The sequence below is a fragment of the Toxorhynchites rutilus genome, chromosome 2 (assembly GCF_029784135.1).
Source record: "Toxorhynchites rutilus septentrionalis strain SRP chromosome 2, ASM2978413v1, whole genome shotgun sequence".
NCBI lineage: Eukaryota > Metazoa > Arthropoda > Insecta > Diptera > Culicidae > Toxorhynchites > Toxorhynchites rutilus.
Window position 1 is genome coordinate 4,719,890 of NC_073745.1, and position 13,236 is coordinate 4,733,125.

The 13,236-nt window shown below is 40.7% G+C and overlaps 1 protein-coding gene across 10 annotated transcripts in view; it reads left to right on the forward strand.

The window, feature by feature from the left end:
• Window positions 1-13,236, forward strand: part of LOC129767416 (death-associated protein kinase 3) — a 62,375-nt gene that overhangs the window by 12,977 nt on the left and 36,162 nt on the right. For 6 of the 10 annotated variants that reach the window (XM_055768307.1, XM_055768302.1, XM_055768300.1 and 3 more), the window contains exon 2: window positions 3,899-4,191. In XM_055768307.1, coding sequence (XP_055624282.1) covers window positions 4,158-4,191 — 34 coding nt within the window. In that variant the 5' untranslated portion in view covers window positions 3,899-4,157. Of the gene's footprint in view, window positions 1-3,793; window positions 4,192-13,236 lie in introns of all 10 variants that reach the window. The other 4 variants (XM_055768305.1, XM_055768301.1, XM_055768304.1 and 1 more) reach the window with 3 other exon arrangements.

The following is a 13,236-nucleotide window of genomic DNA, read 5'->3' on the forward strand; positions in this document are numbered from 1 at the left end:
CTCGAGAAGGGATGTAAATGTGGTACTCCCTGTTGAAAATCTCGTGGTCAACAATCTTGTTCGCCACATCAAAAGTCGGTGCTTCTACACGCAGTTTGTCCGGTCTCTCTTTACGTATCAAGACATCCGGATACTTACGCAGCAAATCTCTTGAAATGTCAAGAGTTCTCAACGATTTCTCCTTGGGCCGAAAGAAAACAACCCATGGTGCCTTTGAGGACTGTTGGTAATAGCGCGTCCGCGCAACAATAGCATCAGCAGACGCCATAACGGTTGCGCAAACGGTGCGCAACCGTCTATGAAAAACAAAAAAAAAAACTTTCTCACACACACGCACACACACACACGCGCGCGCAAAAACTCAACTTAAAACTAACTTAGACTTAAAATTAACGTAAACTAAAAAAATATTTCAAAACTAAAATTACTTTCCAAAAAAAAAAAGACGGGTGGGTAATGTCGGGGACATAACCGGAGTGACGTAGGACTATACAAAGGGGACAGCTTTTGTTAAATATATATTTTAAATATATTGTTTTATTTTCTTCTCCTACGTGAATACCTACCTATCTACCTGAAAAATGGATTAGTTTACTGTTTACTCTTTATGAATATGTTGATGGTTCTGAAAAGAACCTTTGGTGTTGTGTTTTTGTTATCACTCGATATTCCCATCTTGTTCGGTTAAACCTTCCTGTTTAGCTATTGCGTTTTCCACTCGCCACAGCTTTCACAGTTGGAAAATTTCTTGCTATCCAGCTTGTGACATGTTGTTCAGTAAATTACATTTAATGCGACGTGCCGGAGAAACACTTTGCCACTCACTGAAACTAATTGTTGCCTTGATGAGCGCCGAACCGAAGCTACTCTGTTCTTTATGCGGGTTTTCTGATTGTCGTGAGCAGCTTTGCAAGCCAACTCGAGCACTCCGACGGCCGAAACTCTATAATCGCTGTTAGGTATACTGGTGCTCCGGCACCAATCCGTTCAGCCTAGTTACCCTTGCGGAGCAATCAGTGAATGCGACCAACAGGGAACTGGAGACCTGCACGGTTCGAGTGAGACTTTGCCTTTCCCTTAACTTGTCCTCCTTTGTTACGTCCACGATGCCGATGCCGTACAACCACACGGGTTTACGGTTTGAAAGAAAATAAGATATTTTTTTGGGGTCCGCGTGTTTTATACTCTAGCGGTACACACTCACAGGATAGAGACAAATCGGCAGACTCAGCCAGAGGGGCGAGTCCAACGAGACGAACGAATGAGCGTTAAAAGGGAGCGATGGCAAAAAATACATTCATAGAGGCGAATGAACTGAAAAGTTTAAACCCTCTTAAAGCCTAAAAGAAGAAGTAGAAGAAAATACATTCATTACGATTTGTTCGCTCGTTGGATTCACATGCAGGCTAAAAAGGGTCCTTTTCAGGATCACAAAATTATCTTCAATCTAAAAAGTTTATTGTTTTGTTATCACTCGATATCCCCATCTTGTTCGGCTAAACCTTTATGTTTAGCGATTGCATTTGCCACTCGCCACAGCTTTCACAGTTGGAAAATTTCTTCCCATCCAGCTTGTGACATATTTTACAGTAAATTACATTCAATGGCACGTCGCATTACCACCACTCAGTATCGGATTGGAGATAATTTTAACCTGTAATTGAACATTTGCGATGACAGTGGTACAGTGTCAACTTTCAATGTGGGGTCATAATTTGGACCCCGAACTCTATGTTTACAAAAGTGTCCAACTAAATATGTCGCATTACATGTCCGTCCAATTAGTTAAATGTCGAGATAAGTGTAAATTACTGTACTTTCAATCTAGAAGCAATTTAAGAATTGGTGAAAATCAATAAGCTCAGAACAACTGCCAAATTCACATACTCATCATATCCTGGCAAACAAATTATGAAAAAATCAATTTGTGTTTTATTATTATTTTGGATATTGTTTTAGAAAGCATTGAACTGTATTTCCTAAACTCTTTTTTGGAAGGTTTAATGGCCCTGAAAAGCGCCTTGTTTTATGGAATGGTTCCAATTTAGAAAACTTAGTACTCGTGGTTTTGAAAAAAACCATTTCGAACGCCCTCGATGCCGCCTTGTTCTGGATTTGCCACCAAAGCAGTTTTTATAAAGAACAAACTTTTTTCTTCTGCTACCTGATGCCGTTTTGCGATTGCGTTTGCCACTCGCCACTCGCTGCAACTGCCTGTTGTCTTGATGTCCACCGAACCGAATGTGGTCTGTTCCGAATGCGGGTTTTCTTATTGTCGCGAGCAGCTTTGCCAGCTAACTCGATCACTTCGGCGGCCGAAACTATATAACGCCGGCTAGGTGGACTGCTGCACTGGTACTAACGTGCTCGGCCTAGCTACCCTTGCGGGGAACTCCAGATCAACACGGTTCGAGCGGGATTTTGCCTTTCCCTTCACTTTTCCTCCTTTACCATGTCCAGACATGGCTGCTTGGGTTGGTTTGTTGATGTGTTGTGATGCGAACCGATGTGGTGTACGGTTTGAATGAGAATGATCGTTACGGCAGCGGAGCGGGATTTTTAAGCTGACTGGCTGGCTCGAGAATTACGGATGTGTGAGACTGCGACCAATGTTTAGTTCATTTTTTTCTTCTTCCTTTCCAATCGTGCTTCATTCTATTTTGCTGCTGCTCTGGTTGCCCGTTTTGGTCGGTACGATTTGAGGAGCACAAAATGGACCAATCAAAAATGGGCACATAGTGTATATGGACAATGCTTGATATTTCACAATTATTCAATTATTTATCTCAAGAAAAATGAAATGTTATTCGTTATGATAGATGCGTAGATATATTTCCTATCAATTGTTGCAAAAACCTTTGCGATCTATTGAGAAATGCTCGAGTTATAAGCGTTCCAAATCTTGCATTTTTTCCTACTTGTTCAGTGCCTAGATTTCCATTTCACCCCCTATATCTTCCGGTTAGACGTAGTCCTACGTCAAAAATATTAATTTTAAGTGTCCGAACAACCTTGAACACCCCTATTCAGAGAGCGATACAAAGCCGCGCGCTACAAGGTAAACACTATAGCGCGACGGCAAAATCTATTGTTGTACTTCTCTGTTTTGTTGACGGCGTTCAGTGGAACGAATGAACAGGCCACCGATCCGGGCTTGCCAGAGAGGCGCTTCCTGTTGCTCTTGGTGCACTTCACTTGCGACGAAAGCAGAAAAAAAAACAACTAAAAACCATTTTAGAAAAAGGAAAAAAACAGCTTCGATTTATTGCTAACAGAGCACGAACAATAGACGTCCGGCTCTTACAATTGATCGATGAGGAATGTGTCAGGGAGTTTTAACGGTTCGTTTGGTCTCACTACCTAAAGGAATTTCAGTGAAAATCGTTTGTTCGTTTACATAACATCTTACATTTTTTCGGAACAGGTCTTCTGCGCAAATTGGCCCGATGTTGTTTGGCGGTTTGAACGAAAACAACAGAATGCATCAATATTTATCCTCCGAAAAGAAACGTGTTTAAAGATAACATTGTTTGCGATCGATAAATTATTAGGAATTTTTGCATTGTACATCTGTTTTATTTACCATCTTGGAAACAATGTGCTTACCTCATCAAAATGTTCCTAAACCGATCCACAACAAGAGCTGAGCATTTCTATCTTAATCAACACACCGATCACCGTGATTCCAATTTCCTTCAGAAGCTCGTTCAATGAATGATTTAGGAAGTCTGCTTCGATCACATCCTGCAACGTCAAAAAACTAATGATGCGCTAAACCATATGTTTACTTTAGAAAATACACTGAACTAAAATCTGGTGAATTTTCCCGTTTCAATGCAAGTCAAAAAAACAACAACAATAGCTAGTGAAAAAGGTGTGTGTATGTGTATATTTTCAGCAGAACAAGTGTATAAACAACAGAGGAAACAGATCCAACCAGTTCAAAGATTGTGCTTCCTAGTGTTATAAGTTAGCTTATGAAATAAGTTCCAAAACAGTGAACAAGTCCAGTGCACACATTTTTTACCGTTCGAACGACCAAAGCGCGGATATATTTTTGGCACCCTTGGAATCAATAACCACAACAACGAATACACTGCCGACAAGCAGCAGTTGAGAAGCAGCCAGCAGAAGTGTGAGCAAAAAAATAAACCAAAATGATCCGCGTAGACGAAACTGATCCCCTTGGAGGTGAGTACTGAGCGTGAGCGAGTTGGGCGTGTGAACTAAATCATACACTATGTAGTACACAACAAATAACGCATTACGCTACTGACGACTCCCAGACGGGAGGTGGTTTCCGCTCTTCCGCTCTGAAATCCTGACACTTTACCCCTCGCGTCTGAAGTGGCAGACGCGGGTAACTCAAGTTTTGAAGCAGCTCAATGACCAAAGCATCGGAGGGAATATAGTAAAAAACGGTGCAAAATATTTGTGTCGAAATTTGGCGGTCTGGCCAGAGGTGGTTGGGCCGAACCGTGGACCGGTCAAGTGGAATTTTAATTTATGATCTCAACCCGAGACTCACACGCTCGCTAGAGTGGCATTTGGAAAAACTCGGGAAAAAAACGGATGCACACATATATTCATATACTTATTCACTGTGTGGTCTCCTCTTGAAAACGTAGAGTAGAGAGGGAAAACCAGCAGTTGAAGTTGGCAATAAATAGGATTAGAAGTGCGCAAGAGAATGTGGTTAACTAGGGCGTGCGAATTCCAGGTCGGCAGCCACTTAGTGGACTATGTCTGTGTCCGACTGACTGACTGACTGACGTGCAGACAATGGCGATGATGGGTATTGGAATGGCCTACTTCTGATGAAATGTTGGATTGGGATAATCGTATTATCTAGAGGTATTCGATAGACTTTAGAATAAGCCCTTTCAACGTGTAATACCCCGTAATGGAATAACGAAACATGGATTAGGGTCATTGAAACGGTGATTATTGGTGTGAAAATTATTTTTCTGTAGCATATTTTAATATTTTACGCCAACCGGTTTATTTTCAGAAATTTGGAAAAGCAGAAATTATGCCGATTAAAATATAAAATATAAAATAAAATAAATTTATCGCTAGAAGACTAAGGCATTTCACTGCTCTGTTACTGATTAAATCTTTTTCTCAGCTGTGTAATATTAAGTTCTAATATCAAGAACTACAGAGCTACCTGATGTTGGGAATCGCAAATACTGGGACAGGTTGCCCCCAGTTCCAAAAATTCTTATTTAGATCCAAGCAAGTTACAACCCTTGTAGCAATGTGCTGTTTACAGTTTTGGAATAAATCATTATATTGAATGTAAAATAAAGTACCACTCGGCTAGTTTGTTAGACATCGATCGAAAAAAGTGGTAATCAAGGGGGGGGGCAAGAATAGCGATTAAGACAGTTGGAGTAACAAGTTTCATAGAAGCGCAACATGTGGGCGAACGTTTCTATGGAGAGCTTGTTGTCATTTCTTTTAACAAGAGTTTTGATCCAAAAACGCTCCTAATTCAGTACCTTTTATCTGTAATGGCGTTTCTTCGCGCTCTTCACAACTGGCGTCAGAATCGCTATCTTTAAACAGCATATTTTTTGTTGATAAAGCGTGTCCCGTGTATGGGTTGGGGAAAAAGAAATGTCGTGTATTGTCAATATATGGCAACACTCAAACATATCTTGTGCTGTACTTATCGCATCGGGTCATACTATACGGCTATTTAAAGACGAAAATCTGTACTACAAGTGCCGTTTTGACAGTGTTGTGATTGTCCTTTTCAGTCTCAAGTTATAGCGCGTCAAAAATGGAGTCCACCAAGCAAGAAACTCGCCATACTTTACGTTTTTACTACCTGCGAGGTAAAACTGAAACGAAGCGGGCATCCCAACACAAAAATGAAACGAAATGAAATATTAATATTCTTCATGACTCATATTCATAATTCTCAATGACTCTATGATAGATTGTGCAGTAGAACTTGATTGTGATAGTCTGCAAACGAACATTATTTCACCGAAAAAGCTACTGCTCTCGATGCCTAATAATAAGAATAAGACAATGGAAATAACTCACAATAACATAGCTATCCATTTAAAATAAAGCAACTGCATGATTTCATGTGTATTTTACCTCAAAATATCACGAAATCGTGAATATTTTCAGCTTGTTTTTTCACTCCTTCCCCAAAAATTTAATATTCAATGTAATCAATGACGATATAATTTTTTTTTGTTTACCGATTCACATATACTTCATCTACCATTCCACCATTCATGATTCATTTTCAGTTAGACAGTTGAAACTCCTGCCAGAAGCTTATTGTCATTCTTTGTTCGTTACAAACCGTTTGAAGGTTATGAGTACATACAACAAACGGCCCTTTTTAGGGCTACTATTTAGAGTTTCAAAAGAGTTAAACTAACGGATTTCTGAGCAATGAAAAAAATTACATTTAAAATAACCAAGTGTTCTGAACAATCACAGTCCTACGTCAAACTTCCGCCCGTGCCCCTAGGCTCAGAACTCCCTACTTTTTTTTTTCTCTCTATTATAGTGACTTTCAACACATTTCGGCTGGTTCGTTCTTTTATTTCCATTTTTGGTAGAATGTCGGGAGTGATAATTGAACTCGTGATCTCTGCGTGAGAGGTATGGATGTTACCAAGTTTCCCCGTTTTTGAATTGATTTCTTTTAATTGTCCACAAGTTCATAGATTTCACTAATTCCAAATGATTAGATTACAAATGGAGGCTTTGAAAAGTGCTGTTTGTTACAGTTACAAACGAGTTGTAAGAGTTGAAGTTGTGTAAAATTTTCGGAACCAATGAACAAGTGGATTTGAGAAAGCTAAACGGGAATGAAAACGTAGTCCTACGTTCAAAATTTCACCACGGTCCATGCGAAAAATTCTGTCTCGAGTTTTGTTGAGAAAGTACACAGGCGTATTCATTGGGTTTATAGACCCACAGAGTTCGAAGCCGAAATTTATTTGTTAGCTCTTATAAGGACTGCTATAAAAGGCCAATTGAAAAATCTCTCAACATGCACTTCCAGAGTGACTCTGAAACACTGATTTTTTTCGTTTAATTTAATTTAATTTAATTCATCTCTTTTTGGATTTACAATTAGCTAACTTATTCACAAGTACTAAGATATTCCACTTTTTATTTCATTCTTTAATCTAGATTGTTACCTACGTTTACATTTAAAAAATGGACAATTTTCGGTTTGCGAATAAAAAAAGCTACAAAAGATAACTTAATGTGACACATTTCCCATCGAACATAATTTTATTGAAGATGTTACAAAAATATTTCCCGTCACATTCTTCATTGCTGTCGAGAACAATCTTGTTTACATGTTTTTCAGTGTTTTCGTAGCTTTTTTTTATTAGTTCAACCAGAAAATCTGGATGGGACGCAGCTGGGGGACGTTCGAAGGGTTAGCGGACTTCGGAATAACATCTATCTTCAAGCGGTTCATTTCTTCCACACCCAAACAAGCGTTGGCAGGAAACATTTCATCTTTGGCAGAAAAGATGCCATTTCCTGTGCAAGATAGTCAAATGCGCAAATAATGAGCTATTTTGAAAGCTTAAAAATGGTTTGTATGTATGCGTGCAGACATCTCATTCTGTTTTCTTTTCTCATTTCATTTGGGATTGTGTCAAAAAAAAAAAGTCCATTCGACGTCAATGGGGATCGATCAAACCTAAGCCGGCTGGAATGCAAAGCTAATTTACACGACCACGCTATCCACATGGCTAATGGTACTTAAGAAGTTGTTCAGCAAATACGAGATAGTATTGCACCTGATTATAAAATGAAGTTGGGAGTAAAGAAAGGAGCGCATGAAGGAGAACAATATCTATCTCGGTCTGGGCCGTGTATGTGGCAAAGCATGGGGAAAGCTTTTTTGTCTTTTGTTTCGCTTGCTCGTATTAATCTTATATTGCTGTACCATGTATATTATACAAATGCTTACCAGTATTTGTGAGTCATGACATTTTCTGTTATGTTATGTCATTAATTGGGATGACAAAACATGAGCTAAAAATTAATTTTGGGTGCAGCAACTTCTTCGCGTAATGGACGGAGGCCAGTTTCGGCCAAAATACCACATCCTCGTCCGGATGATATTTTTGGATAGAGGAGGCAAATTCCGGCAGGCATTTTGTGCTGTAAATCTCTCCGTTCACCGCAAGTCCCAAACGGAAGAAGTGCGGCTTCGACATCCACTTTTCGCTGATGATTAGCCACATAAGCACCTTCTCTGGGAACTTGGTTCGGGAGATGTACTTCACGTCGGAGCCTACCTCCTTGGTCGGGGACGTAAAGTAGCAGGTATCCTGTCAGTCGTTGCCATCCAGCGTTAAATACGTCTCGTCGTCCATGTTTATTTATTTATTTATTTATTTATTTAAATCTGATTCATCTGATATCTGTGGTCCTAATGAATAAATATATAATAATATAGTACAATTATTTATACAATCGACGAACTAGTTAATCTGTTTTTAAAGCGGCTGGATGTCTCGCCGAAATCAAATAGATCCTCCACCAATGTGAAAGTTTGAATCATCGACGACAACGGTTCGTTGTATCCGAATAAAGTACGATGAAATCTGTTCTGTAGCAAAGATCGCTGTCGGAGAGGTCGTTGAGCAGCACGAAGGTCCAGTAATGAAAGTAGCCGAGGAGAATCAACTTCCCCATTGAACAGCTTTGATACGAAAATTGCCTGTTGTATTCTGCGTCTTCTCTCAAGAGTGTCCAGGCTTAAAAGTCTGCATCGATCCGGGTAAGCAGGAAGATTCAATGGATCGCGCCAAGGTAGATGACGCAAGGCCAACCGGATGAATCTTCGCTGTACACGCTCAATCCTCAAATTCCAGAAAATCACATTTGGAGTCCAAACAACGGCTGCAGTTTCGAGAATTGGTCGTACTAAAGCGCAATATAAGGACTTCAAGCAGTATGGGTCAGTGAAATCCTTCGCAATCTTCGAAATAAATCCGAGCTGTCGGTTTGCCTTAGCAATGATTGAGGTGTAATGAGCGTTGAAGTTCAATTTCTGATCCAGCACTACTCCGAGGTCAGTAACTTTTTCAACTCTTTCAAGCAAAGCACCGTCGATGCAGTAATCAAACTGTAACGGACTTTTGGAACGATGGAACGTCATGACGGAGCACTTCGGTATGCTGATAATCAGTTTGTTTAGATGGTTCCAGTCAACAAACACATTCAGCAAATGTTGCAAGCGTTGGCAGTCTTCAGCTGAACGGATCATGCAGAATATTTTCAAATCATCAGCATAAATTAATTTGCAGTTCAACCCTAATTTCGCAGCAATGTCATTAAAAAATAATATGAACAACAAAGGGCCTAAGTTGCTTCCTTGAGGGACTCCAGAAGAATTGCAGAAGCACGAGGAAACGCAGCCATGAATTTTAACGCGCAGTTTTCTTTCCGTCAGGTATGATCTCATCCACGACACGAGTTTTGCAGATGATCCGAGACGTGATAGTTTAGCCAATAGTATGTTGTGGTCGATCCTATCGAAAGCCGCCTTCAGATCGGTATAGATGACATCGACTTGTGCCTTGCCCTCCATAGCAGTAATGCAGGTGTTGGTGAAGTTCAACAGATTCGTGGTGACCGACCTGCCGGGCATGAAGCCGTGCTGATCGGTAGAGATGTAACGCTTGGATTGAGTAAGAATAACTTCACTGACGATGATCTCAAATAGCTTGGACGCAGCCGACAAACTTGTTATTCCACGATAGTTCCTGACGTTTCGTTTATCACCGTTTTTGAAGACAGGAAACATGAAAGACTCCTTCCAAATTTCAGGAAATACTCCATCATTGAGTGATCGGGTAAAGATGACAGAAAGTGGCTCGGCTAGATCAGCAGCGCAGCGGCAGAACAATACCGATGGTATGCCGTCAGGACCCGACGAAAGCGAACTTTTCAATTTTTTTGCAGCGGAGATCACCATGGCAGGAGTGACCACGAACGTCGTCAAACTTATGACGTCCGAAGGAACACCTATGGAGGCAAACTTAACTTGAGCTTCACTGGCTGGTATATGGTCAAACACGGATGTAAAGAACTTGGCGAAAAGCTCACAGCATTCAATATGAGTATTCGCTTCGATGTCGTTATAGAGCACGTTGCTTGGGAGAGTTGAGTTTTTCCTCTTACTGTTGACGAATTTCCAAAAGTTTCTCGGATTTTGTCGTAGATTGGTTTGCATTCTCAAGACGTGGGCCTTGTACAAAGTTGAATTCAGCTTACGATACGCATTACTTGCATGTTGAAACCTGAGTTTGCTGTCAGACGATTGTAGAACACGATGTTTTCGCTGACAGGCGTTTTTTTCGCGTTTCAGCTGTCGCAGTAAAGCCGTACTCCAAGAAGGCGAAACTGGACGTCTTCTGTGGGGTACATTCTCCCGCAACCAACGTTGAATGGTAAAACAGAAATCAGAGGCCATTTCATTAACATTTTGACAGGCATTCAGGTATGTCCAGTCAAGAGTGGGGAGGTAATAACCAAGTGCATCGTAGTCGATTTTTCCAAAATCGGGGGTGTAATCATCGGCAACAGGATACCCGTCACTGTACTGGCACGTACGAGGTACTGGTAGAGATATTTCCAATGGTGGATGATGCGTATCCACGGGTAACAGTGCAACCACAGCTGTATTGACGATTACATTACAGCCATTTGAGCAAAAAACAAGATCAAGAGTTCGATCCAGTTGATTGCGGTGCCAATTGACTTGACTTAAATTCAAAAAGTCCATTCCATCGATCAGAGCAGCACTCGACGCAGATACCGTCGAAGCTCCTGCTGGTAAAACTTCGCCGCCAGCACTCTGCAACCACTGTAGGCGAGGTTGGTTGTAATCACCACAAAGCAGCACCTGATCTACACATGTAGCATTGTCACAAAGATCACGAACAGAGGCCACATGTTCATCTATCAACTCCACGTCGCGACTACGATCAGGTGGGATGTACACAGCACCGATTGCTAATCGTTTACTTCCGATGACAATGACGGCAAACACCTGTTCCAATCTTTCCCCGTGAGGCGTGTGGATTTGCGTACAAGAATAGCGATGGTGAACCGCTATTAATACGCCACCGAAGCACGTTTTATTGCTGTTTATACAACTACGGTCACAACGAAAAACGTTAAATGTCGATCCAAAGATTTGCAGAGAATCGATACAATCGTTTAATCCAGTCTCTGTTAATATGATGACGTCGTAGTTACAGTCCGTAACCGCCAAAAGCAAATCGTCGATTTTAGTCCTAACACCTCGGACATTTTGGTAGTACAGCCAAACACAATCGACAGGGGCAGCAACGGGTTGTGGTGGCAACCATACATTGGTTGCATCGCTAGAACCAGTGAACGGATGAGAATCTGAAGAACTAAAAACACTGTCGTACTTGCCGAGAACAGCGTGGTGGAAGACCCCTTCTCTGACCCCACTCACAGGGCCAGGACGACTGCTGAGCGATGGCTGGAGGATCTCGACTGTGGCAGGGGGATTAGGGGCTTCCATGAAGCCGGTTTCGTAGCGTCCTGGAGATGAAGTTTGTTGTGCAGAGGATTCATTATGTTTTGCTTCGCCGGATAAATTTCACTCTCCATCACTTTCAGCCTTTGTTTCTGGTTTACAGCTTGCTGTTTCGATACGGCCGGTCTTGACTAATGTTTTCGCGTGATGATGTAAATCTCCACTAGGTTTTTTTTCTCACTGTCTAGCCCGTTGCTCTGACCTCCCGGCCCTCAAGTCATTTAATATCCGGACGCACTGTTTATTTCACTGCAGGTCGGATCTGAAATGTTTGGACAGCAGTTTGTTCCGTAATGATTCCTCTTTCAACGCTGAGAACTTTGTCACGATGAATTTTGTTTCAAAGAAGTTATATTTGATGGAAGTCACGAATCGAAAATATCAAAAATTAATTTTGGACATCCACTTCAAAAATCGCAAAGTTGCTGAAACCGATCGTGTGAAGCGTTCTCAAGCATTATCGCTCGGCAGGATCATAGCAAGCATCGTAGTGGAACTGAGGATCGGAAGCTACATTTGAAGGTGTTAAGAACGATTAGGGCAAACCCAGGGCTGTCGGATTATAATGACGTCAAACTTAAGTTCAGCTTTTCGAGCAACTCATCGTTGTTTTCGATGTTTTTTTTGACAATGTGATGCACATCTCTCTCTGACAGATTCATATTTCGTCCTGGATTCTTTTTTGGCCGTATTCTGCGGAGTTTTTGATGAAATTTGAGACAACACAGCGATTACATTCTATTTCTCTTTTCCTGATCTTCCTTACTGTCTTCCATAAGAGTGCTCACATGTTCCGTGTTCTTGCTCACATAGCTTTTACTGCTTACCCATATTAGCAAAATACTGTGAACTGAATGATAATAGTGATAGTGATTCTTGAATCTCCCAATAATGGAATAAGTTAACCAAGTGGTCGTATCTTTTTGAAACTTTATCCCGAATTCACCGCGCGTATCAAATCAAGCGTTCTATTTTGAGATGAACCAGCTTTTGGCTGAAAATCTCTTTAATGAAGAAAGAAAAAAAAGCGTTCTATTGGTATTTTTCGTTTGTGTTTATGTCACAATTCCTTGTTCCTTGGTAATAGTTGCGTAGTCCTGCGTTAACCCTCGAATGGATCATGAGAACTAGGCATGTAATCAACACAAATTACAATACAACGACATATTCACATGCTAAAATACACAAAACATGTTTTTTCAATACGCAAAACAATTAAAAACATTGAAAAAGTTGGTGGCAAAATAGTTGCCACTGCCCGGCTAACATAAAATGCTGGTGGCAATATAGCTGCCGTCTGCCCGTAAAAGGGCTAACGTAAAATGTTGGTGGCAATATAGATACCACTTTCCCGTCTATCGCTAAACATTTGATGGTAAAAATGTTTTTTTCATAATTGAATTTCTGATGTTAGTTCCAACAAAAACAACTAAAAAATGGGTGGGATGTATCTCTGATATAACCGCAAGGTTGACGTGGGACTACAGTTATCTTAAATTGTTGTTGTAAACAGTTGTTGTAAGAATTTGTATTTCATTCATTAAATTTATCGATTGAATGAAACAATTTTCGAATGCAATTGAACTCAACATATTTGCTTTGTAAGCAAAAAGTTTGAACAGTTACCAAGTAAGATCAGTTCATGTATTGTAATA